The 25,590-nt window shown below is 38.5% G+C and overlaps 1 protein-coding gene across 3 annotated transcripts in view; it reads left to right on the top strand.

The window, feature by feature from the left end:
* Window positions 1–25,590, top strand: part of HERC5 (HECT and RLD domain containing E3 ubiquitin protein ligase 5) — a 49,757-nt gene that overhangs the window by 835 nt on the left and 23,332 nt on the right. For all 3 annotated transcript variants that reach the window (XM_021938432.2, XM_021938433.2, XM_021938431.2), the window contains exons 2-13: window positions 1,390–1,510; window positions 2,148–2,224; window positions 4,192–4,413; window positions 5,601–5,692; window positions 5,924–6,054; window positions 9,008–9,153; window positions 10,571–10,647; window positions 11,383–11,486; window positions 12,835–12,894; window positions 14,702–14,795; window positions 18,132–18,321; window positions 21,485–21,639. In XM_021938432.2, coding sequence (XP_021794124.1) covers window positions 1,390–1,510; window positions 2,148–2,224; window positions 4,192–4,413; window positions 5,601–5,692; window positions 5,924–6,054; window positions 9,008–9,153; window positions 10,571–10,647; window positions 11,383–11,486; window positions 12,835–12,894; window positions 14,702–14,795; window positions 18,132–18,321; window positions 21,485–21,639 — 1,469 coding nt within the window. The remainder of the gene's footprint in view (window positions 1–1,389; window positions 1,511–2,147; window positions 2,225–4,191; window positions 4,414–5,600; window positions 5,693–5,923; window positions 6,055–9,007; window positions 9,154–10,570; window positions 10,648–11,382; window positions 11,487–12,834; window positions 12,895–14,701; window positions 14,796–18,131; window positions 18,322–21,484; window positions 21,640–25,590) is intronic.

Here is a 25,590-nt window from a genome sequence, read left to right on the forward strand (position 1 = left end):
CATCGAAGTGGCGGAAATAATTGCCCACGTTCTTTAAAATTTTGCCCATCTGTGGAGTGAATAAATTGGTATCTTGCTGCGAGTTTATTTTGCGTTTAACTACTGGACGTTTGCATTCCTTTTTCAGTAAACTGCCTATTTGTCTTTGCCTGGGTTTTAAAAAATTGAGTTGTTAAATCTTTTGCTTATTTGTATGGAAGAGGTATTTGAGTATTGAATAAGAATAGCCTTTTGCCCATTGTACATGTTGTAATATTTTTCTCACTTTGCCATTTGTGGATGTTGTTTTTTATTGTGCATTTTTTGGGGGGTAGTCAATCGATTTTTTGTCTGTTAAAGAGACTTATGGATTTTATGTTAGGTTGGAAAGCTATCCACACTCCCAATATTTTTTAAAATGTACTCATCTTTATAGTAATTTTAAGGTTTTGGTTTTTTTTTAAGTTAAAATTTTTCGTATGCTTGGAATTTAAGTACTGAGGTAGGAGGGGAGCTAGATTTATTTGCTTTTCCAAATGCTTAGCCGATGTCCCAATACCATTTCTTAATACTTCCTTTTTTTCAACTGACTTGAGATGCTGAGACTCTTTAAAAGAAACCATAGGTCCGCTGGGCCATTTCTTATTACCAAACTGTTTTGGTTCCCCTAGCATTTGTAATATGGTTTGTGCTTTGAGATTTTCACATGAATAGATTCTATTTCATTAGCATTGAAGATGAAACAAGGTCCCAAAACTATCCTAGTTTAATTTTTGTGTACAAATTAAATAAGAGTACATTTTAACTAGTGGACAGTTTAAAATCTCTTAACTTTAGAAAGGGCCAAATGTGCACTAATGCCAGTGAAAAATGTTTTCAACAGCATCCTCTTTAAAAATAGTACCCCAAACATAAACTTTCCTTTTAAGAATATAGGCATTGGCTTCTATTGGGAACTGTTGGGAGGTGTTTATTACTGTTATTTGCTTTTTGGGAGAAAGGAATGTGTTTCAGAATACACAATCTATTTGTTCTTGAAATGAGTTATGTTGTCTTAAAGTTATATTTTCTTATAGACCTTTTCATCTTTGTCATTTCAAATTTCGTTTGTCTTCACTTAATAAACAAAAACCTAAAAGCAGATATTTAATTGGATATTTTAAGGGTATGTTCCATTTACAACAAAGTATAAATCAGTATTCTTTCTAATTAAAAAAAAATATACGTCAAGACAATTGTCATTCCTAATTTGCTTTGCCTACCAGAATTTTCTGAAGAGAAGTTCATGGTAAGTCAAAGCTTGTCTAGTTGAAATGTTTCCCAGATGTTTTAAGTGTATTATAATGAAATTAGTAATACAGTGGGTAATAATCAAAGTGATGATAGTTCCTGGTTGGATTTGCTTTGTAGAATGCATTAAATTAGGAAAAAACATGAAGATACATTCCGTGGACCAAGGGGCAGACCACATGCTGATTCTCTCATCAGATGGAAAACCATTTGAGTATGACTACAGCATGAAACATCTAAGGTAGGGAACTTTTTTCTTTTATTAAAATTAATTTTAATCAAAAGACAATAATTTTTGTAGGAAAATGTTACCATATCTGATTGTTGTCCCCTGCTTTATATAGTAGCATCTTAAGTAAATGATAAATTCTGAACTGATCAGTCAAGTCCTTACGTCCCCCAGGGCAGGTATCATGTGTTGTTTTGGCATTTAAAGAAAATGATTAAATAGTCTGCCTAGCCCTAAATTGGACTTTCACATTCATTAACTCATTTGATCCTCACAATAGTTCTGTAAGTTCAATTTCTGGAAATAAAAGTTTTTAACCTAGAAAAAATACACATTATCATGAAATGATTTGAGACTTTTCCCTAGTAGATTATATGAATTAGAACTCATTTTCATCTTGCATTTATTCCTGCATCATAAAATTATTGTTTGCATAGTATTTTATTATAATTACGTAATGCATGTTTTTTCTTAAACCACTAATTAAAACATGTATTTAAAAAATAATTTTAGATGTACTGAATGTGATGCAATAAATTGAAAGTTTTTTCTTGAGCTTCATTTCTAATTAAATACTATTAATAGTTCTGAAATCCGTGTTGTAACTTTCATTATGGCGATTAACACAAAATGTATTTTCCTTCATCAGGTCTGAAAGCATTTTACAAGAAAAAAAAATAATTCAGATCACGTGTGGAGATTATCATTCTCTTGCACTCTCAAAAGGTATTTTTCTGTAATATTAATAGTTTTGTAGAAGTAATACATGTGTGTATATGTGGAGCCAGTAGAATGTCTATATTTCACTTGTAACAGGACGGAAATACAGTTTTAAATTTGATATAGTTCCAAATACTATTCTTAAAGCAAATACATAATGAGAGAATTCTTGGATCTGTAAAATGTTCAGGTTTCCATAATTACTATTCCTAAATTTGATATGATGTTTTTACTTTTCAAGTATGAAACAGTGAAAATTTTCTGAATAATCAAAACTGTTTTCTCTACAGCTGGTCCAGGCCTGGGGCCACCCTTTTCCAGAAACTGCTTCCCTTTTCCTAACACTCTTCCAACTTCCACTCTTCCAGCTCAGAATCCCCTTTTGTGGCCAAGCTGCAGGCCTCTGATATGTTTTAACATTGCCTTTTGAATTCAAAGATTCTCCCTAACCCTGTAATATTTCCCATTTTCTATCGGACATTGTCATGGTGGGAAATGGAAGCAGTGAATATGAATTACTTCCTAAAGAAACTTGACTATGAGGCCAGGCTTGGTGGCTAATGCCTGTAATCCCAGCACTTTGGGAGGCTGAGGTAGGAGGATCACTTGTAGCCAGGAGTTTGAGACCAGCCTGGACAACATAGGGAGACCCCATCTTTACAAAAAACCTTAAAAATTAGCTGGGCGTGGTGGCTTGCACCGGTAGTCCCAGCTACTTGGGAGGGTAAGGCAAGAGGATCCCTTGAGCCCAGCAGTTTGAGGCTGCAGTGAGCCATGATCGTGCCACTGCACTATAGCCTGGGTAACTGAGCAAGACCGTGTCTCAAAAAAAAGAAATGTACTGTGAATGGAATAATTAAGATAGCAGTAGGGTAATAGAAGGGAATTCGGAGTCAAGGGAATTTTTGTTAATATATAGCACAGATGTAAGCATGTTCATAAACTGAATAGAATCTGGGATTCAAGGGAAGTTAATAATTAGTGAGTATTGACCTTCATTTCAAAGCCTGTTGAGATTTGATAGTATGAACTTGTATTGGAAAAAACTGATCATTTGACTTCATTAATTCATTAACAAATATTTCATATTATCTACTGTGTTTTGATTATGAAGATGAAACACACACACCCTGCCTTTAAGAAGCCCAGGGTCTAGAGGCGTGTATGTACAAGGGATATTCAGAGTTTATTACTAGTAAATCACAGTACAGAAATAATAAAAGTTGGGGAAACAAGAAAATAAGCTGGTCATGCTCATCATTATATTCCTGGTGGTTGACAGGTGCATGAAAATTGTGTGTGAAGGAGAGGCTCTGCTTCCCACCAGATCCTGCACTGTATCTTGCAAAGAGATGCCAGTAAACCTTAATTCTCTGGTGTATTTTTTAAGACTCTATTAGATATTGTCAGCTCTATCAGATAACATCTAAGAACACTCCCTAAAAAATGTGCTCCATATATTCAGTTAATGGAAGAAGAAACTGACTCGTTCAAACAACTGTAATTTGAAATTAATTTTACAGTTGTTGATTTGGGATCTTGTAATTTCAGATGAATTTTACAGTTGTTTATTTGGGATCTTTAGGCACATGAAAGGGAGGGAGATAGAGAAAACAGTAGTAGCTCTAGGGTTTTTCGCAGAGGTAGATTGCGTCTGTTTTTCATGGGCCCATCCTCTGAGTGTTTTACAGTAAATATTTCTTGAATTTGATTTACAATCAAATTTATGATGTTGAAGATATTCTTTAATATGTTCAAATAGCTTCACCTTTGAGGTGAGGGATAAAGAAGTGTAACTGTCACTGCTAAAGAGAAGATTCTATATTTTTCTGTCAGACATAGGGGAACTGAGAGTACCATCAGTGCAAAGGTACAATATTGTGATATACTATGTAGAGCATGCATCATGCTTTAGGGTAATGTCTGCTGCATTTTAAATGGAATAAAACAGCATTTGCTTTGTTTATGTCAAGGTGGTGAGCTTTTTGCCTGGGGACAGAACCTGCATGGGCAGCTTGGAGTTGGAAGGAAATTTCCCTCAACCACCACACCACAGATTGTGGAGCACCTCGCAGGAGTACCCTTGGCTCAGATTTCTGCCGGAGAAGCCCACAGCATGGCCTTATCCATGTCTGGCAACGTTTATTCATGGGGAAAAAATGAATTTGGACAACTAGGCCTGGGCCACACTGAGAGTATGGAACACATTCTCAGATTCCTGTCACCAACACTTACACTTGTTAGATGAATTGAATGGACCTCCCTGTCAAATAATGGTTCAAATCTTCACTTTGATTTGCAGTACTCTTCCTGATTACCTCCCTGTCTTCAGGGCAGAATCAGTCCAAGAGGCATGGGTAGTGTGGAAGTTGTTACTGTAATTGAGACATGTTTCAGAGCTGTGTGTGAGATGGGAAAGGGCATTGAATTAGGGATGAGAACCTGGATTCTGATTCCCACTTTGCAGTTTACTAACTGCAAGCCTTGCCCAGTCACTAAACTTTTCTCTAAACCTCATTTTCTTTTTCTATAAAGTGACAAGTTTGTATGAGATGACCTTTAAAGCCTTTGCACTTAAAGTCTGTTAGTGTATTATTACAAAAGAATACTAAAATTATATTTAAGAAATCACATATCCTGATCTTATTCTATAAGGTATCAATTATGTCTGTAAACACATAAAAACACACATGAAGAAACATGTAATTTCCATTATTGAACAAAGCTGATGGTAAAATTTCTCGTGATCCCAAAAAACTCATTTAGAGTTTTCAGGTGTAAGAAATTCTGCTCCTTTACCCAGCTGTGGTACCGTATGCATTTCCCTGGATCACTGGTTACTCATTTCTCTCTGACACAGTGCAATGCTCATTACACAGAATAGCCAATAAGTCAGTGTTAGAAAAATATTCAAAGGAGAGAAGAGAATAAAGCAGCCATTAAACTACTTTGGCTGAATCTCTGAGTGCTTTGACATGAAAATAGTCATGAAGAAAAGAAGAGGTAGTGTGAGGTGATGACACTAGTAGATAATTTGAAAGAAAAAGGAATTGCTATGTTCATTAAAAGTAATTCTAGATGGGTATTGGAAATATCTAATGTGCTGCAATTAAAGTGAATGAAGTCAGAATTGAGAACAGGCTTTAGGATGTGGTTTGACCCTTTCACAGGTGGGTGCCCCTAAGTGTGACCCTTTTGGCCACTGGTCCCACCTTCACCCTGAGGCATAGAACTTGATCCTAAACATGGCAACATAGAGCCTTTCTTGTCAGAATATCACGAGAACTGTTGTTGCTGGGTTGAGAAGCAGCAGTCCAGGTAACTGCAGTGTGAAACTCAGCATTTCCTTTTGGTCACTTCAGCTATTTTTTTCCTTACATAGGTAAAGATTCTCCTTCCCTTATTGAAGCACTAGACAATCAGAAAGTTGAATTTCTCGCTTGTGGTGGCTCTCACAGTGCCCTGCTCACACAGGTGGGTGTACCCTTGTCTCTTTTTGGCTGTATTTTTAGAAGAACATTTTGTATGGGAAGCTAGTGTTTCCCAGGGAAGAAAGGTCATCACTTCCTACATGTAGGACTGTCCTTCTGATATTTAGGAACTTTACTTTGACAGTGCTTTTTATTAGTTATTCACTTTGCATCAGTGAATACTACTTTTTTATTTTATTTCTCTAGCATCTGATATGACATTCCCTTTCCTTAGGATGGGCTGCTGTTTACTTTTGGTGCTGGAAAACATGGGCAACTTGGTCATAATTCAACACAGAATGAGCTAAGACCCTGTTTGGTGGCTGAGCTTGTTGGGAATAGAGTGACTCAGATAGCATGTGGAAGGTAAGTTGTAAAGTATCAATGAAAATTGATAAAATGAATACAGTAAACTAGATAGTAATTTAATAAAATTTCTATCAGTTTCTTTGAGATTTAAGTATCAAACATTTTCAAATCAGTGAAAATGCTTAACTTATATTATTTAGATAAACGTAATACCCCTTTTACTATACATGGTTATTTTCTTTGTTGTTGTTTTTAATGAGCAGATGCAGTTCACTTTCTGCTGTCTCCTTAGTGAAAATACCTTTGTAACTATTCAGGTGCACTTTTGTCTTTAAGAAAAATAAGTCATTGTTTATTTGGGAAAAGTAAAGCGCGAATCACAAAGGATTATTCATTAATGTAATCACCCTCTCTTACAATGCCTTGCGGCCAGCATACTTTTTAATTACCAGAGTTCTTTCATTGTAGCCTGTGCTGATCATGGTAAAGTATAAGGCATAGTCAGTGATGGTTTGAGTGAAATATTCCTGAAAAGTTTAATTTTCACAGCTCTTTTTTAGAAAATAAAGGTAAAATGTCTTGCTCAGACTCCTTGGTTTATTTAAAGGTTTTTTTTGTTTTGTTTTTTTTGAGGTGGAATATTGCTCTGTCGCCCAGGCTGAAGTGCAGTGACGTAAGCTCAGCTCACTGCAACCTCCACCTCCCAGGCTCAGGTGATTCTCCCACCTCAGCCTCTGGAGTAGCTAGGATTACAGATGTGCACTGCCACAACCGGCTAATTTTTTTTTTTTTTTTTTTGAGACGGAGTCTCGCGCCATCGCACAAGCTGGAGTGCGGTGGCACAATCTCGGCTCACTGCAAGCTCCGCCTCCCAGGTTCACACCATTCTCCTGCCTCAGCCTCCCAAGTAGCTGGGACTACAGGCGCCTGCCACTATGCCTGGCTAATTTTTTGTATTTTTAGGAGAGACGGGGTTTCAACGTGTTAGGGTGGTCTCTATCTCCTGACCTTGTGATCCACCTTGCCTCGGCCTCCCAAAGTGCTGGGATTACAGGCGTGAGCCACCGTGCCCGGCCACAACTGGCTAATTTTTGTGTTTTTAGTAGAGACGGGGTTTCACCATGTTGGCCAGGCTGGTCTTGAACTCCTGACCTCAGGTGATCTGCCTGCCTTGACCTCCCAGAGTGTTGGGATTACAGGGGTGAGCCACCATGCCACTATTTAATTTTTTGGTCATCAGATATATCAGTGCACGTCTTGCCAGGGGGATATTGGGAGTTGATGGGGTTAAAAAAAATTCTCCCCCGTATACACTACTCTTTTGGGCAGTTTTTCCCTCACTAAACATAGAGCAAAATTCAGACTGTATTTGAATATTGGGTTCATTTGTTAGTTTACTGAAACCATTCTTGTAAAAAACTAACATGCATACTTTCAGTCTGATTTTCTTATAATCTTGGAGTAGAATTACATAGATGGGTAATATTAAGGTAGACCAAATTATTGGAATATGAGTCTGTTCACCAAACAAACATCTCTTCAATATTGATACCTCATTCAGTATCTCTTAACCAAAGCAGTCTTATTACCTCTTTGATTCTTCATTACATATAATCCTTTTGAGTAGCATGTGTTACAAGAGAAGGAGGCAAGTTGGAGATCTGTCTTAATGCACATCAGGGCAATACCCCTACTAACAGGACAATTCACTGGAAAGACTCGGGAACTTACTGAAAGCTATTATACTCATAGTCACATTTATTACAAGAAGAGGATACAAATTAGTACCAGTGAAAGGAAGAAACATAAGGGCAGGGTCTAGGAGGGCTCCAAATGCTGAGCTTGTGGCTGTCATCTCCCCTTGGAGGAGGTGGATGGTGTTATCTCTTCTGGCCTGATAATGTGACAGGACATACAGAATTTGCCAACCAATCAGAGAAATTTACTCACCCAAGTTGAGAGTTGTTTTTGTTTTTTCTGGGTTTTTTTTTTTTTTTTTTTGGAGACAGTACAGGATGTACATAATTTGCCATTCAGTCACAGAAGTTCATCCAAGTCGAGAGTTGTTTTTTTTTTTGTTTGTTTGTTTTTGTTTGTTTGTTTGTTTGTTTTGAGACAAGGTCTCACTCTGTCACCCAGGCTGGACTGCAGTGGTGCTATCATGGCTTACTGCAGCCTTGACCTCCCAGGCTCAAGCAGTCCTCCTGCCTCAGCCTCCTGAGTAGCTGGGACCACAGGTGCATGCCACCGTGTCCAACTAATTTTTAAATTTGTTGTAGAGATAGGGTCTCCTTATATTGGCCAGGCTGGTCTTAAACTTCTGGGCGCAAAGTATCCTACTGCCTTGGCCTCCCAAAGTGCTAGGATTACAGGCATGAGCCACCACACCCAGCCTAGATTGAGGGTTTCTATTGGGATTTTATTGCTGAGGCATGATTGGTTAAATCATTTCCAGGTAGTTGAACTTAATCTCCAGCTCTGCCCTCCTGTAGGTCTGAGGGCTTGGGAAATTCTGTGGGTTTAGAGGTTACCTCCCAGGAACTGGGCACCAGCCAGACCTTTCTGGGCAAGGCAGATTCCTTGCTACACAACAGTATAGTGGAGATACAAACAAGCAAAATAGGAAATCAGTGTGGTAAAGGTCTTTGAGAAATTAAATGGGAACTCAACTGAGTCTTCCAGGATGGGAAGAGAAGGGACTCAGATGGTTTCCAAGTGGTGGTGACTCAAACTGAGGTTGAAAAATGAGCAGAGGGCAAGGGGAGGTGCTTGTTCCAACAAAGGGAACACCATTCGCCAAAGTATGACATCATGGTCTTGAGTGGCCTTTGGGTTCCACAGTCTTTTCAGGTACATGTTGATTTCTTGGTTTCCAGATGGTTTTCATCCTTTAGGAGATGTTTAGTTTCACTCTCACTGGGTAACATAGTTTTGGCAATTTACTGTATTGCTAAACACTCTCATCATTGTGGATAATTAAGGATTGACTATATGTGCTTTTATTTAATAGGTGGCACACGCTTGCCTATGTTTCTGATTTGGGAAAGGTCTTTTCCTTTGGTTCTGGAAAAGACGGACAACTGGGAAACGGTGGAACACTTGACCAGCTGATACCGCTTCCTGTGAAAGTATCATCAAGTGAAGAACTCAAACTTGGTAAATTCTATAGGAACATAGGGTTTGGCGTAGTATCTTTTTAGAGAAAATGATTTTTCTAACTGGGTAATGCGGCAAAGAAAGCAGTATATGACTATGAAGGGAGTTTCTCTAAATATTGGTTTCATTTTTTTGCTGGTAAACAATTCAAGAGTCAGTCTGATTTATTGAGGCAAAATAATTATTCTGTATTACTCCTTCAGATTAGGATTAATGAGAATTTAAATGATAAAATAGACAATGGATTCAGAGGCATATGCAGCTCTCATTCCAGTTTGCAAGAGACTTAACTAATTCTGTGGTGGCTGGTTGCCCTGGTTAAGTTGATCCACAGTCATATAAAACCCTCAGAATAATGAGCAATCAACATATACCTGGCACTGAACTGCGCTCAGCACTTACTTGTGTTATCTCACCAATCCTTGTAACGGTTCTGGGAGGTGTATTCTGCCACTTCTGTTTTATTGGAGGATAAAGAGACTTGGAGAGAAAAGGGTTAGCCACTTACTGATGGCCAGTAAGTGGTTTGTCTGGAGTCGAACCGGTGCCCTTTATGACCTCAGTCTGAGCTCTGAAACACTCCACTATAGAAGCACCTTGGAGCCATTTCTGTTACTTGTTTCTGAAAGCTTAGTGGTGACCTCAAGTGACAAAATTTACTCATTTCTTGTGGGAAAACGAACAGTAGAGTTATTTTCTTAAGCAGCATGTATTATCTTTGATTCCTTATAACCAGTTACATGGGCTTAAAGTACTTATATTCTTTATAGCCAGCGTCATTGGTTAAATCTTGAAAACATGGTTTTTAGTAATGGGAGTTGGGCCGGGTGCAGTAGCTCACGCCTGTAATCGCAGCACTTTGGGAGGCCGAGGCGGGTGGATCACGAGGTCAGGAGATTGAGACCATCCTGGCGAACACGGCGAAACCCCGTCTCTACTGAAAATAAAAATTAGCCAGGCATGGTGGCGGGCGCCTGTAGTCCCAGCTTCTAGGGAGGCTGAGGCAGGAGAATGGCGTGAACCCGCAAGGCAGCGGAGCTTGCAGTGAGCGGAGATCGCACCACTGCACTCCAGCCTGGGCAACAGCAAGACTCCGTCTCAAAAAAAAAAAAAAAAAAAGGTAATGGGAGTTGAATTAAACTGATAGCATTTAGCTAATCAAATATTTGCATTTTATATATAAATATTTATATTATGTATATTAAACTGATGTCACATGTCCGCCTTGTGAATTACGTATGTTTGCCAACTAGACTTTACTCCAAAGTATATGTATTTCAGCTTCTTAATTGGTGGAGGATGTATTTTGTCTATTAAGATGACTACGTTTAAGAAGAATTTGAAGTTATTTAAATTGAACATGCCTGTTTGTGCCAAATGACTTTCTAACACTCTTACTTTTTGTGCATCCTTTCAGAAAGCCATACCTCAGAAAAGGAGTTAATAATGATTGCTGGAGGGAATCAAAGCATTTTGCTCTGGATAAAGAAAGAGGTAAAAATAGATCTCCAGGTGTTCTATAACCTGGTATTTTAAGCAAAACTAAGGGTTCTAGTATCCAAGTTTGGTGAATTCCAAAATCATCGTTTTACTAGGCTGACTTTTTGGGGGATAGCTGGACATTACTGATCCTTTATTATCTAAACTACATCAGTATTTTCCCACAAAAATCAGCAAATTTTTCTCTGGTGAATGTCTAATCAGTGTGATTTCCATAGACTCTACTTACCTTTTGGGGGCTGCTTGCCAATGATGTTTTGTCAGTATCCTGGCAAACAACAGAGTGGCAGATTCTAAAAATGACTTTGCAGGCCAGTACTAAGAAAGACCCCAAGGTTCATGGGCTTGCAAATAAAATGTCCGTAACTTCCCTGCCCTACTTCACCAAGTGAAATTGAGTTCTTCACACTTCTGCACACAGCGCTTTCAGGATCTTCCCTTCCCTTCAAGGCTGTCTGATGTTCAGTTTAATTTGATTGTATTTGTATAAACTGCTGAGTGTTGAGGCCCTCAGAGAAATTTACCTTTAGTCTAAACCCCTTTGGACAAGAAAGTGGCAACCAGGCAAATGATTGATTACTTATTGGTTGAGTATCACTTTGTGATTGTCCCAGGGCTGTATTACCCGTATTTAAAAGTCAGTTTTACCCTCTAGAGTGTACCTAAAAGTTGAGTACCTATCTCTGATGTGTCTAAATTATTGTATTTTACTTTCCTGTTTGTTTACAGAATTCCTATGTTAATCTGAAGAGGACAATTCCTACACTGAATGAAGGGACTGTAAAGAGATGGATTGCTGATGTGGAGACTAAACGGTGGCATAGCACAAAAAGGTACATCCCACAGTCTGACTGTCTGCTTATATAACACTCTCAAGTATCATTTCCCAAACTGGTTCTGCACAGCAGTATAAGATTTTGTAGTCAGGGTTTTCCAGCGAAACAAACTAATAGGATATGTGTGTATTTCTGTCTCTATCTCTGTCTCTATCATGTCTGTCTGTCCATCTATCCGTCTATGGAGGGGAGAGAGAGAGAGATTATTTTAAGGAATTGTCTCGTGAGATTGTAGGGGCTGGCAAGTTCAAAGTCTGTAGGGCAGGCCAGCAGGCTGGAGACTTGGGGAAAAGTTGATGTTGCAACTCAAGTCTGAAGGCAATCTAAAAGCAGAATTTCCTCTTCTTTGGGTAACCTCAGCCTTTTCTCTTAAGGCCTTCAACTGGATGAGGCTTACTAACATTATGGAAGGTGCTTTCTTTTTATTCACTCGTTCAAGTGCTTTACTCAGTTTACTGTTTTAAATGTTAATCTTGTCTAAAAAAGTATTTTCATAGAAACATCCAGAATAATATTTGACCAAATATCTTGGTACCATGGCCTAGCCCAGTTGACATATAAAACTAACTATCACAACTAGCATGTAAGCTCCATGAGGACAGCTTTCTTTACTGTAGGGCTTCTCCAGGCCTCTGTTTATGTATATTGTGACTCTCTGGCCAGAAAATACAGTCTATAGTGTTCCCCAGTCCCATTCGATACTGGAACCATTAGTTTGTGTTCCTGTTATTCTTAGCCAAACAATTTGTACCATTCTTCTCTAAACCATAGAACTCCTACAGTCTTATAGAACTCCTGCCTATTCTTACAAACATCATCTTTTAGAAATATTTTAAAGTATGACTTTCTAATTCTGGAAAATGATTGCACAAAATGGTTGCACAAAATAATTGCATCATAATTTGCAAGCATAAATAATTAAGAACTGTACAACTACTGCTAAGATGAAATTCAGCATACTTCTTCCCCCATTTAATTTCTGGTAATTTATTTTGTTTCTACTTCAATGGAATAGAAATAAATAGGACTTGCATAGTTGGTGGGGTGGGAGTATTTTGTTTGTTCAAGAAAGTTCTGACCATAAATCAAGCCTTTCCTCTTTATTTGAGGCTTCTCTTAGTATGTATAAACTTTTTTATTTCCCATGTTTGCCACTGAAATTTTGAGATTTACCAAACAGAATGGACTTTTGGAAGCCAAGATAATATGTGTACAGATAGGAGACAAATGGAGAGTTTGAAGGATTGTTATAAGATGTTGTATTTATCATGTTTCATGCTATAAAGAGGCTGTGTATAGGTATACCATGTGATTTGGTTTAACCAGTGTCTTATTACTAATATAGGGAAATCCAAGAGATATTTTCATCTCCTGCTTGTCTAACTGGAAGTTTTTTAAGGAAAAGGTAATATATGTAATAAATTAATTGTATTAAATTGTATTAAGAGTACCATGAAAGAGGATAAAAAATGATTGGAGGGTAAAATAATTAGCTGTGTGTTCATCCCTTTTTAAAAATTGTTTTTTAACAAAAGTAAATATGTGCTTGCTGTAGAAAATGTCAAAAATACATACAATAAAAAGAAAGTGAAAATCTTCCATAATCCATCACTTAAGAGTAATAGCTAGCACTTATGTATATTATTTTTTCATGCAAATGTATTATTTTACAAAAAATGAGATCATACTGGTTTTTTGTTTTTGTTTTTTTGAGACAGGGTGTTACCCTGTCGTTGCCCATGCTGGAATGCAGTTGTGTGATCTTGGCTCATTGTAACCTTCGCCTCCCAGGCTGTAGCAATCCTCCCACCTCAGCCTGAGTAGCTGGGGCTTCAGACATATGGCACTACACACAGCTAATTTTTTTATTTTTTTGTAGAGCCAGAGTTTTACCATGTTGGCCAGGCTGGTTTCGAACTCCTGAACTCAGGCAATTTACCAGCCTTGGCCTCCCCAAGTGCTGGGATTTCAGGCGTAAGCCACCATGCCCAGCTGGATCACATTGTTTATATGTTGTTTTATACTTAATGTTTGCCCATTTTACATTTTGTTTTATCTTTTTTGGTATACATATATGTGTGTGTGTGTGTGTGTGTATATATATATATGTTTTTTTTTTTTTTTTTGAGACAAGGTCTCCTGGAGTTACAGCATCATGGTTCTTGGGCTCAAGCATCATCAAACTCTTGGGCTCAAGCAATACTCCCACCTTAGCCTTCCACGTAGCTGGGACTACAGGCATGTGCCACTATCTCCTGCTAATTTTTTAACTTTTGTAAAGACAGCAGCTTTGCTATGTTGCCCAGGCTGGTCTTGAACTCCTGGCCTCAAGCAGTCCTCCCACCTCAGCCTCCCAGTGTTGAGATTATAGGTGTGAGCTACCACACCCAGCCGGTAACATAATTTTAATGGCCTCGTGACCTTCCATTAGAAGGTCTTCCATGAGAAGATACTTAAACATTTCATTAATGACTTTATATTGAAGTACTAAGAAATTATTGGTCAGAAGCTCCCTCTTTTGGTTCCCACTTTTCAGTCCATTTAACTGGAAAAAATGGATGTGTTTTTTAGAAATGGGAAAAACCTTTATCTTTTTTCTGTGGAGCTCCTTCCTTCCTTCCTTCCTTCCTTCCTTCCTTCCTTCCTTCCGTCCGTCCGTCCGTCCGTCCGTCCGTCCGTCCGTCCGTCCTTCCTTCCTGTGGTTGGTCCTTCCTTCCTGTGGTTGGTCCTTCCTTCGTTCCTTCGAAAAACATTTATCTTTTTTCTATGGCCCGCCCTTCGTCCCTCCCTCCCTTCCTTTCTTTCTTTCTTTCTTTCTTTTTCTGAGGCAGGGTCTCGCTCTGTCACGCAGGCTGGAGTACAGTGGCATGTTCACAACTCACTGCAGCCTTGACCTCTCAAGCTCAAGCAATTCTCCTGTCTCAGCCTCCCTCTGTGGCTATTTTTTTTAAACTGAGAAATATTTATTTTTTTAATCTATTACAGATAAGACAGCATCTGAGTTAAAGTCTTATGGTATATATAGTTAAAGCAGCCTTGATATTTTTTGGTATTTTAGAAAAAATCATGTTGTTTACTACATTGCATTTGTATTTAGACAATTATAGTTATACATGAGAAAAAATGTAATTTTGTTGAAATGGGGCAAGCTCTGGAAGAAACTTTGCATCTAGGGAGATAATCTAACAAGATACTTAATTTATCTTCTACAGAAGAACTGCAGAAATGATGCCTGTTTATTTGGACTTAAATAAAGCAAGAAACATCTTCAAGGAGTTAACCCAAAAGGACTGGATTACTAACATGGTATCTTCAGATTGTTATGTGGAGAAAGAAAATAGACCAGAATATTTCTTATAAGAACTCAAAATTTCAGAAGAAATGTTTTGTGTTAAGGGATTCTCCGAGACCTTGTAGCATATTCAGATTAAGTTAAACTCAGATAACAATTAGGAGTTTGCCCTTTTAGGGTGAAATAATTGGCATAGTAGTCACACAGGTTACAGATATTCTGAATAATGTGTCTGTACACAAACACACATGCACATATATGCATACACATTCCTAGAGGGAGGGAAGTTTTTCAACTCAGGGCTTTAGGAAGATGATTAAGGATTTGTTGAGATTGGCACACTAGAATAAGAACGTTTTACGTGCAATCCTTTTAAGCGTAAATGTAGAAATAAGAACATTTTTTCTGATATGAATATCCTTCTCACCAGGGACTGCCTGGATTCTTTGTGTTTTTTTTTCCATTCCACTTTTCTGTAGATTCTAGAGTGTTCTTGTTCTTTATGGGATGATTGCTTCCTGTTTCAGCACTGTTAGTACTATCTTTAGGTTTTTTTTCTTGCAGGTGCTCCAAACATGCTTCCTTTATTTTTATTTTTATTTTTTTGGAGATGGAGTCTCGCTCTGTCGCCCACACTGGAGTGCAGTGGCACAATCTCGGCTCACTGCATGCTTCCTTTATTAATTTAGTTTTTCTTAATGTAGTCTTTATTATTTCTCTGTTTTTTTGTACTGGTTGATATAGGGATACTACTTTCTGTTCTTTTCTCCATTTTTTTCTCTCTGGGTCTCACTGTAGTTCCTTCTTTTTTTCTCTCTCCTTCCCTCCTCCCTTCCTGCCTCTAGCCTCCCCCGCATTTTTTAGTCTCTCTCTGTCTTTATATCCCTCTTCTCTTTCCCTCTCAGTCTTTGCTGTCTCACCCTTCCTCCTTTCAGCTCTGGCAGTTGCTCTGTCTGCCACAACTAGCGTTCTCTATTTCAGCTGCAGGTTTTCTCATGCGTTCCTTTCTTTCAAGGGAAAATGGAAAGTTCAGTTGTCTTAACTTTGGCAGAACCACAGCCCCACTGGGGGTCTGAGGTGAAATGGTTCCCTAATTATGTACCTTTATTGGGACTCTGCAACACTTAGTGCTGCCTGTGTCAACAACCCAGAAACTCTGTGGACTATTTCATCAACGTTTGTTAGTGCTCATTTTCTTTTGTTTTTTAAAATCCTCCTGTGGAGGCCAGTTTAACTTTCTGTAAGATTCTGAGTCATTGCTACTAAATCCAACCATGGAAAGATTACCAAAAATAGAAGCCCTTTTGTGCATCTGTGAAGGAAAGGGATTGGATCAGTTCATCATTAAAGGCTCCGCCTGTTTACTAATTATACCTTGATTGTGCCACAGAAAGAACATATGGTATGTAAATGAAATAATCATGGGGCACCCTTGACCTCCATTGTTTCAGAATAAGATGATTGGATTAGAAGACCTGTAAATGTTTCTTTCTATCTTGAGGTTCTGTGATATGGACTCTCAGACCTTTGGCATGTGTTCATTTATTCAGCAAACATTTGAACACTTACTATGTGCTGGGCACTGTAATGATGACTCTTGATGAACAATGAAAGAGACATACTCCCTGTTGTTTAGAAGCTCATAGTGTAGTAAGGGAGACAGATAAATACATGCATACGTTAGTGCAAAGACCTGGTGTGTTTTACACTTCACTATCTTCACTAGTGCCTAGCTTAGAATGTAGCCTGTGCACAATATTTTTGGATGAATTGAGTCATTATTAGGGCAGTAAATGGTTAGCTCTATTTACTCAAAAAGTTGCCCAGAGGAATTAAGATCTTACCAGGTGCTCACGTGGAAGGGCATTTGAGGCAGCTAGAAAAGCATATGCCAGAGCACGGTGTGTCAGACAGTAGGACTGGCTTGAGGGTATCACAGTCATTCTAAGGATTTGGAGTAGGTGAGGAGGCTTGAGGTTGTGTCTGATGATGAGCAAGGAGGTAGAATGCGTGTGTACTAATAAGATGTTGAAATAGAGTTGTCAGGTATACTAACTCCAAAGACTGAATCTCACTGTGGGAGTCCAATATAATGTTTTAATATAAAAATAGGTAATTACAACAATTTGTACATTTACAGATACCATTTAGCCACTCTCATAATATAACGATTAAGAATTTGGGCTTTGGAGTCAGAAAGATCCAGAGAAATTCCCAGTTAGCTGTGTGACTTTGAGCAAGTTACTTAATTTCTCTGAATCACAGATGAAGTAAAATGGGATTAATATCATCTATGTTAGGGAGAAACTATAAGGGTTAAATGACCTAATTAATATATGTACATCACTTAGCACAATAATTGACAAGTAGTAAGTATTCATAAATACTAGCTTATCTTCATATTGGGATTTTAAACAAATCATTACTATGATCTAAGCACACATAACAAAAATTCAGAATTCCATTCCATTTTTTCCTAAACAGTTGCATTCTGAATTGGGGAAACCATAAGGAAATTGGAGGGGCTAGAAATTAGAGTCTGTGGTAGAGACAGTTGCTCTTACGGAAGATAATGAGAATCATGTTAAATTTTGTTCTTGAAATTGTTGGATTTTGTCTTTTTTTTTTTTTTTTGGCTTTGTTTTGTTTTTCTGCTTTTTGGGGTTCTGATGCATTTTTACTCTTGAAAAAAGAAACCCAAGGTGTGATAGTGTAAACCAGAGGGTAGAATATGGTACTTATGATTGAGAAGGCTGTTTATTAGTTCTGAATCCATTGTTCATTCAGTGTAATTTTTGCATATGTGATTTTTTTGTTTTTCTTTCTTTCTTTCTTTTTTTTTTTTTTGAGACGGAGTCTTGCTCTGTGCCTGGAGTGCAGTGAAACAATCTCGGCTCACTGCAACCTCCGCCTCCCAGGTTCAAGCGATTCTCCTGCCTCAGCCTCCCAAGTAGCTGGTAGTACAGGCATGCGCCATCACGCCCAGCTAAATTTCGTATTTTAAGTAGAGACAGGGTTTCACCATGTTGACCAGGATGGTCTCGATCTCCTGACCTTGTGATCCACCCTCCTCGACCTCCCAAAGTGCTGGGATTACAGGTGTGCTTGATCTTCTTCATGCACCCCAATAATTGAATGGAGAGAATACTTATTGTATATTCCAAATATCTCCAATATTTTGGAGGCTAGGTGAGAAGGGATGTAAACAGGGGTTTTAGAAAATCTAAATGATTATTCTCATTTAGTAGTAGAATGACATTCCAGCCTCTTCACTTTGTTTTATTACCATCAGTTGCACCCTGCTTCTACTGAGTTTTGAATGCCTTTTCCCTGTTCCTTTCTGACCACAGGTAACCACCTGCCTCAAAGATAATCTGCTCAAAAGACTTCCATTTCATTCTCCACACCAAGAAGCTTTAGAAGTTTTCTTCCTTCTCCCAGAATGTCCTGTGATGCATCTTTCTAACAACTGGGAGAGCCTTGTGGTTCCATTTGCAAAGGTTGTTTGTAAAATGAGTGACCCGTCTTCACTGGTTCTGGGTAAGATTGATCATTTGAAGATACTTTACCTCAGTGGAAAGATATGTCTAGTAAAGTTACGGCAAAACTTGGATAATTATAAATGTATTCATTTTTTTTGTTCGTATTGTTAGCATACTCTAAAGATACTGTAACAATACCACAGTCATCTAAAATAGATTGTTCTAGTACTTAGTTTCCTTGGATACACACATGGCTTTGTCATGATTTCCTTAGTTTCCAACTTTTCACTGTGAAAAATTTCACAAACAGAGAAGGTGAAAGAATAGTATAGTATACCACAGGCAATAAGTAGTACACCTTGCTAGAGTGCAGTGGTGCAATCATAGCTCACTGTAATCTTAAACCCCTGGGCTCAAGCGACCAGGATGTTGAATTCTAAACTTGTAATAGTAATTGTATTTATTCACTGAAAAGTTTATTACAAGTGTGCTTTTGTAATTATGATATATACTGAATACCCATGTACCCTCTACTGTAGAGTCAGCAATAATAAATATGTTGCCATGTGTGCTTTCTGTTTATGTAAAGATTACATTTTATTTTTACTGAACTATTTGAAAATAAGTTGAAGACACAAGATTTCACTCATAATATTTCATCATTCATCTAAGAACATGGAATCTGGCTGGGACCGGTGACTCATGCCTGTAATCTCAGCACTTTGGGAGGCTGAGGCAGGCAGATCACCTGAGGTCAGAAGTTCAAGACTAGCCTGGCCAACATGGCAAAACCGCAACTCTACTAAAAATACAAAAATTAGCCGGGCTTGGTGGTGCATGCCTGTAATCCCAGCTACTCGGGAGGCTGAGGCAGGAGAATCGCTTGACCTGAGAGGCAGAGGTTGTCTTGAGCTGAGATCGCCCCATTGCACTCCAGCCTGAGCGACAGAGTGAGACTGTGTCCCCAAAAAAAAGAACATGGAATTTTATATTACCCTGGCATCATTATCATATCTAAGAAAATTAGTCATAATTTTATAATATTATCCAATATCTAGGTCATATTCAAACTTCTCCTTTTCCCAAAAAAAGTATTTACAGCTTTTTTTTTTTCTTTTTACATCTCATTTGAGGCCAGGAGTTGGAGGCCAGCCTGGCCAACATGGTGAAACCCTATCTCTACTAAAAATACAACCAATCAAAAGAAAGGAAAAGAAAAAGGAAGGAAGGAAGGAAAGGGAAGCAGAGTGGAGGGGATGGGAGGGGAGGGGAGGGGGAGGGAAGGGGAAGAGGAAAGGGAAGGGGAAGGGAGAGGGAGAAGGGGAAGGAAAGGGAAGGGAAAGGGAAGGGAGAAAGGGGAAGGGAAGAGGAAGGTGAGGGAAGGAGAAGGGGAAGGGAAGGGGGATGGGGGAGGGGAAGGGAAGGAGAAGGGGAAGAGAAGGGAAGGAGGAGGGAGCGAAGGAAGGAATGAAGGAGGAAGGAATGAAGGAGGAAGGAAAGATGAATCCTGGTCAGATGTCTTGTAGACTGTCCCACATCCAGACAGTCTGACTGTTTCATCCTATCCCTGTATTTCCAGTACACTGCAAGTAAGTTCTAGGGGCATGAATAGATTTAATGGGATTTTTGACATGCATAGCATATTCAGCTCAAGGAAGTCCATTCTTTATGTTTTATTAAAACTGGGTAACATGATAAGTGATGAAAAGCTACTTTAAAATGGTTTTTGTTTTTTAAAATGCTGAAATATGTTTTCTAAGAGTTAAAAATCTCAGACTGGGAGCACAAAAAGAAAATTATGCAATCACGAACAATTTTTAATTTTTAACGCATTATACTGTTTCATCTCAGCAAAAATGTGATTAATTTTGCTCATATTTTTTCACAAATTAATTACATCAAATTTGTAGTTCTATTAACTGTAAAGGAACTTTTCCAGGATGTTAAATTATTAGTAGTAATTTTTAGTAGAGACAGGGGCTCACTCTGTCACCTTGCTGGAGTACAGTGGTACAATTGTAGCTCACTGTAATCTTGAACTCCTGGGCTCAAGCAACCAGAAAGTTAAATTCTAAACTTGTAATAGTAATTGTATTTATTCAGTGAAAAGTTTATTACAAGTGTGGTTTTGTAATTATGATATATACTAAAATATTTTGTTATGTGTTTCAGAAAATATTGGCTACTTTTTTCCTTCAAGAATCTAAGTAAAATACCTGATAATTATATTTACCTTCCTTCTAAAGGTCAAATATGCAGAGATAGATAATAAAATAGTGGTTACTAGTGGATGGGGTGGAAAGGAAATGTGGAGAGGTAGTTCAAAGGACACAAAGAAGCAGATGTGTAGGATCAAGCTTAGAGATCTACTAGACAAGACAACAGGAGGACTATAGTTAATAACATTGTATTAGGGATTTTATTGTTGTTAAATAAGTAGATGTTAGCTGTTCTTGTTATAAAAAGAAAATTTTTTTTTTGAGGTGGGGTCTTACTCTGTCACCCAGGTTGGAGTTCTCTGGCACAATCTCAGCTCACTGCAGCCTCCACCTCCCAGTCTGAAGTGATTCTCCCACCTCAGCCTCCGGAGTAGCTCCCGAGTAGCCTCCCGAGGTGGCACAGATACGTGCCACCATGCCCAGCTAATATTTGGTATTTTGGGTAGAGACCGAGTTTCTCTGTGTTGCCCAAGCTGGCCTCGAACTGCTGAGCTCAGACAATCCACCTGCCTCAGCCTCCCAAAGTGCTGGGATTGCAGGTGTGAGCCACCATGCCTGGCCTGCAAAAAAATGTTAATTTGCTTCACTATAGTAACAATTTTACTATTTATATGTATCCCATTACATTTTGTAGACCTCAAATATACACAATAAGCTGGTGAGGTGGCTCACGCCTATAATCCCAGCACTTTGGGAGGCAGAGGTGGGAGGATCACCTGAGGTCAGGAGTTCAAGACCAGCCTGGCCAACATGGTGAAACCTTGTCTCTATAAAAATACGAAAATTATCCAGGCATGGTGGTAGGCGCCTGTAATTCCAGCCACTCAGGAGGGTGAGGCAGAAGAATTGCTTGAACCTGGGAGGCAGAGGTTGTAGTGAGCTGAGATTGTGCCACTACACTCCAGCCTGGGCCACAGGGCGAGACTCCATCTCAAACAAACAAACAAAAAAACCACAATAAAACTCATTTTTAAAACAATTTGCTTTCCTTGTATTCCTCAGAAGAGTACTGGGCAACTCTGCAAGAATCCACTTTCAGCAAACTGGTCCAGATGTTTAAAACAGCTGTCGTATGCCAGTTGGATTACTGGGATGAAAGTGCTGAGGAGAATGGTAATGTTCAAGCTCTCCTAGAAATGTTGAAGAAGCTGCACAGGGTAAGAGTTCCTTTAGAAACCTCTGTGTTTTTATCTAGCAGTAAAAATTCCCTTGCTTTCAGCTGGCTTGAATCTTAAGCAGACTCCTGTGAGACATACGAAGTTTATATTGCTATTTTTTTAAATGTTGTTTTTTGTAAATTACATCATACATATAAAGGAATATATATATATATTTTAAAAACCTATTTAGAATTCAAAGAAAAATAATAAAATAAACATTAGTGTCCTTACTACCCATGTTAAAAAAAATACAACATTTCCAGTACTTTAGAAATACCTGTGTACCCCTCATGGATTGCAACCCCTCCATCTCGCAGAGATAGTCATGATCCTGGATTTTGGGATAATCATTCTCTTGCTCTTACTGTTTTAGAACTATATGTATGTATTTATAGACACTATGATGTTTAATTTTGGTATTTTCAAAATTTATGTCAATGGAATACATGCTTCTTACGCTCAGTGTTGTTTTATAGATTCATCCAGATTAATGCTTATGGCTGTATTTCATTCATTTTCACTCTGCAGTATAGTTCATTGTATGAATATACCATACTTTGCTTATCCATTCCAATATTGACAAATGTATATGATGTTTGCAATTCTTGTGGGTTTTTTTTTTTTTTTTTTTGGTCTTGTTGGGAGTTCCTCTATGAGAAAACATTGCTGCTATAATACATTTTTGCTCATATCTCTTGGTGTTATTGTGTCAAGAGTTGGTTCTGGTTTTCATACCTAGTTCTAGAATTGATAAGCTATGGATATGTGTGTGTTGCTCTTTCCTGGTAGTGACAAACTCTTCTAAAGCAGTTGGACCAATTTAAATTCTCTCCAGGAGATGATGAGAATTCCCGTTGCTCCATTTTGAAAATATTTTTGATACAAAATGATACCAAATTATGGTTTTAATTGTATTTCCCTGGTTCAAATGCGTTAGAGCATATTTTCATGTTTATAATTGCAGTATTTGTTTCCTCTTCTATGAAATGCCTGTCCTTGACTTTTGTTCATTTAAATGATGTTTGACTTTTTCTTACTGATTATAGAGTTCTTTTATTTTGGATACTACTCCTTTGTCAATGGTATGTGTTGCAAATATGGTATAAACTCACATTCTTAATTTTATTGTAGATAAATTTGTCAATCCATTTCTTTTTACTCCTTGTGTCTTGTTTTAAACTTCTTTTCTCCCGTAAAGGATTTCGATTTGTTCGAGACAGGTTCTCCCTCTGTCATCCAGGCTGGAATGCAGTGGCTCAATCTCAGCTCACTGCAACCTCTGCCTCCCAGGCTCCTGTGATCCTCCCACTTCAGCCTCCAAAGTAGCTTGCACTACATGTGCAAGCCACTATGCCTTGCTAATTTTTGTATTTTTTGTAGAGATGGGGTTTCACCATGTAGCCCAGGCTGGTCTCGAACTCCTGAGCTCAAATGATTCACCCACCTCAGTCTCCCAAAGTCCTGGTATTACAGGTAAGATCCACTGTGCCCGGTCAATATTTGACTTTTTCTTACTGCTTATAAGAATTATATTTTGGATACTACTTCTTTGTCAGTGATATGTGTTGCAAATGGTGTATCCCAGTTATAGTTTGTCTTTTGCTTTTATGGTGTTTTTTGGCAAACTCACATTCTTAATTTTAATGTAGATAAATTTGTCCGTCCATTTCTTTATATAATTTTACTCCTTGTGTCTTGTTTTAAGCTTTTTTTCTCCCATAAAGGTTTTAAATTATTACCCTAAATCAGGGGTCGGCAGCTTTTTTCTGGAAAGGACCAGATAGTAAATATTTTAGGCTTTTTGCGGCATGTGGTTTCTGTCACAACTGCAGCTACTCAGCTCTTCAGGAGTAGCATGAAAGCAGCCACAGGCAATACAAAAATGAATGGTCATGGCTATGTTACCAGTGAGACTATAAAAATAACAGAGGGCTAGATTAGGTCTTCAAAACTGCCCTAGGTAGTCTTCTAAGAGGACAATAGCCAAGGCCAGAGGAAGAGTATAAATGATATATACCATATGTCTAATATTTAAAAGGTTAAAAACCTGTCTAACAAACTGTTAATAAAATACACTGTCCTCCTTCTTTGACAAATAAACCTTCACAATGACAGGGGAGGCCAGGTTTGAATTTAGAAATCTCAGTCTTCTTAAAATTCTACATTGAAAAGTGGTGGCTTGCTGGGTTTGATGGCTCATGCCTGTAATCCCAGCACTTTGGGAGGCTGAGGCAGGCAGATCACAAGGTTAGGAGTTCGAGACCAGCCTGACCAACATAGTGAAACCCCGTCTCTACAAAAAATACAAAAATTAGCCAGGTGTGGTGGGCGCTCCTGTAATCCCAGCTGCTTGGGAGGCTGAGGCAGGAGAGTCGCTTGAATCCAGGAGGCAGAGGTTGTAGCGAGCCAAGATTGTGCCACTGCACTCCAGCCTGGGTGACAGAGCAAGACTCCATCTCAGAAAAAAAAAAAGAAAAGAAAAAAAGAAAAGAGAAGTGGTAGCTTAAATGCAGCCCTCTGCTCTTCTTTTCTTCTTGGTTTTGTCCCACACCAGAAGGCGTGTCACATGCCCATATGTGGACACCTCAGCCCATATGTCTGAGTTCTATCCCACCTCCCACCATAGACCCTCCTTAGCCAACCCTGAGGCTGGAGGGTCTCAGTTGTGACATAGTTCACTCTCTAGAGACCAAGCAAGTGGAGAGGCCTGTGCCAGAAGCAGGCCTGGAACCATTTGAACATGGAATCCCAGGTTCTGGGTATATGTAGCCCAATCTAGAAGGGGATGTGTGGGCTGAAAATAGACAGGTCCCCCTGGCCCTGCAGACCCCTTATTCTGGGGGAAGAGGCTTGGCTGGAGGAGAGCCACTGCAAGAACCATGGTCCTAGGGCAGAGGACACTCTTGTCCAGGTCTAAAGGAAATACTGACTTTAGCTTTGCATTTCACAATTTACTGTTTAATGCAATTAGAAACTTATTGTAAATTTATTTTTATTATTTTTAATATGAAAAAGTTACCCTAGCACCACTTATTGAAATGCTGCCTTTTCTCCATTGATAGGCAATACAAACTGTTGTGCATCAAGTTTCCATGTGTGGGTTTCACTTTTGGGTCCTTTTGTACCATGAGTCCACTATACCATGGGTCCTTTTGTATGGCTGTACATTAATTGTTCATATCTAGTAAGAGAAGTACCCTAGCCTTGTTTCTGAAGTGAGTCTTGAATATTTTTGGCATATAAATTTTGCTAAAAATTTACCATATATATTTCTAAATTGCCTTGTCAGGTTATATATGGAGACATACACACACAGAGTCTTATTGAGAATTTGATTGGAATTACATGCAATCTATATTTAATTATTTATATTTCTGTGTTTCACTATATTGACATCTTTACTATTGTGAATCTTCATAGCATCTACCTCTCCACTTATTGGTTGTCTTTCAGTAAAGTTTTGTTATTTTACTATTAAAGTCTGTTTAGTCAAATATATCCCAAGACATTTGCATTTGTTACACTATTATAGTATCTTAAAGTTATATTATCTGTTGTTGGTGTATAGGAATGCATTGATTTTTGAATATTAATTTTTTTTTTTTTTTTTTTTTGAGACAGAGTTGCCCTCTGTTGGCCAGACTGGAGTTCAGTGGCGTGATCTCTGTTCACTGCAACCTCCACCTCCCGGGTTCAAGTGCTTCTCCTCCCTCAGCCTCCCAATTAGCTGGGATTACAGGCACGCATCACCATGCCTGGCTAATTTTTGTATTTTTAGTTTCACCATGTTGGCCAGGCTGGTCTCGAACACCTGGCCTAAAGTGATCTGCCTGGCTCTGCCTCCCAAAGTGCTGGGATTACAGGTGTGAGCCACTGTACCTGGCCTGAGTATTGATTCTTATATTCAGCAAATTTGCCAAATTCTCAAATTTGCCAAAATTTTGAATT

This window comes from Papio anubis, chromosome 3 (genome assembly GCF_008728515.1).
Source record: "Papio anubis isolate 15944 chromosome 3, Panubis1.0, whole genome shotgun sequence".
Taxonomy (NCBI): Eukaryota; Metazoa; Chordata; class Mammalia; order Primates; family Cercopithecidae; genus Papio; species Papio anubis.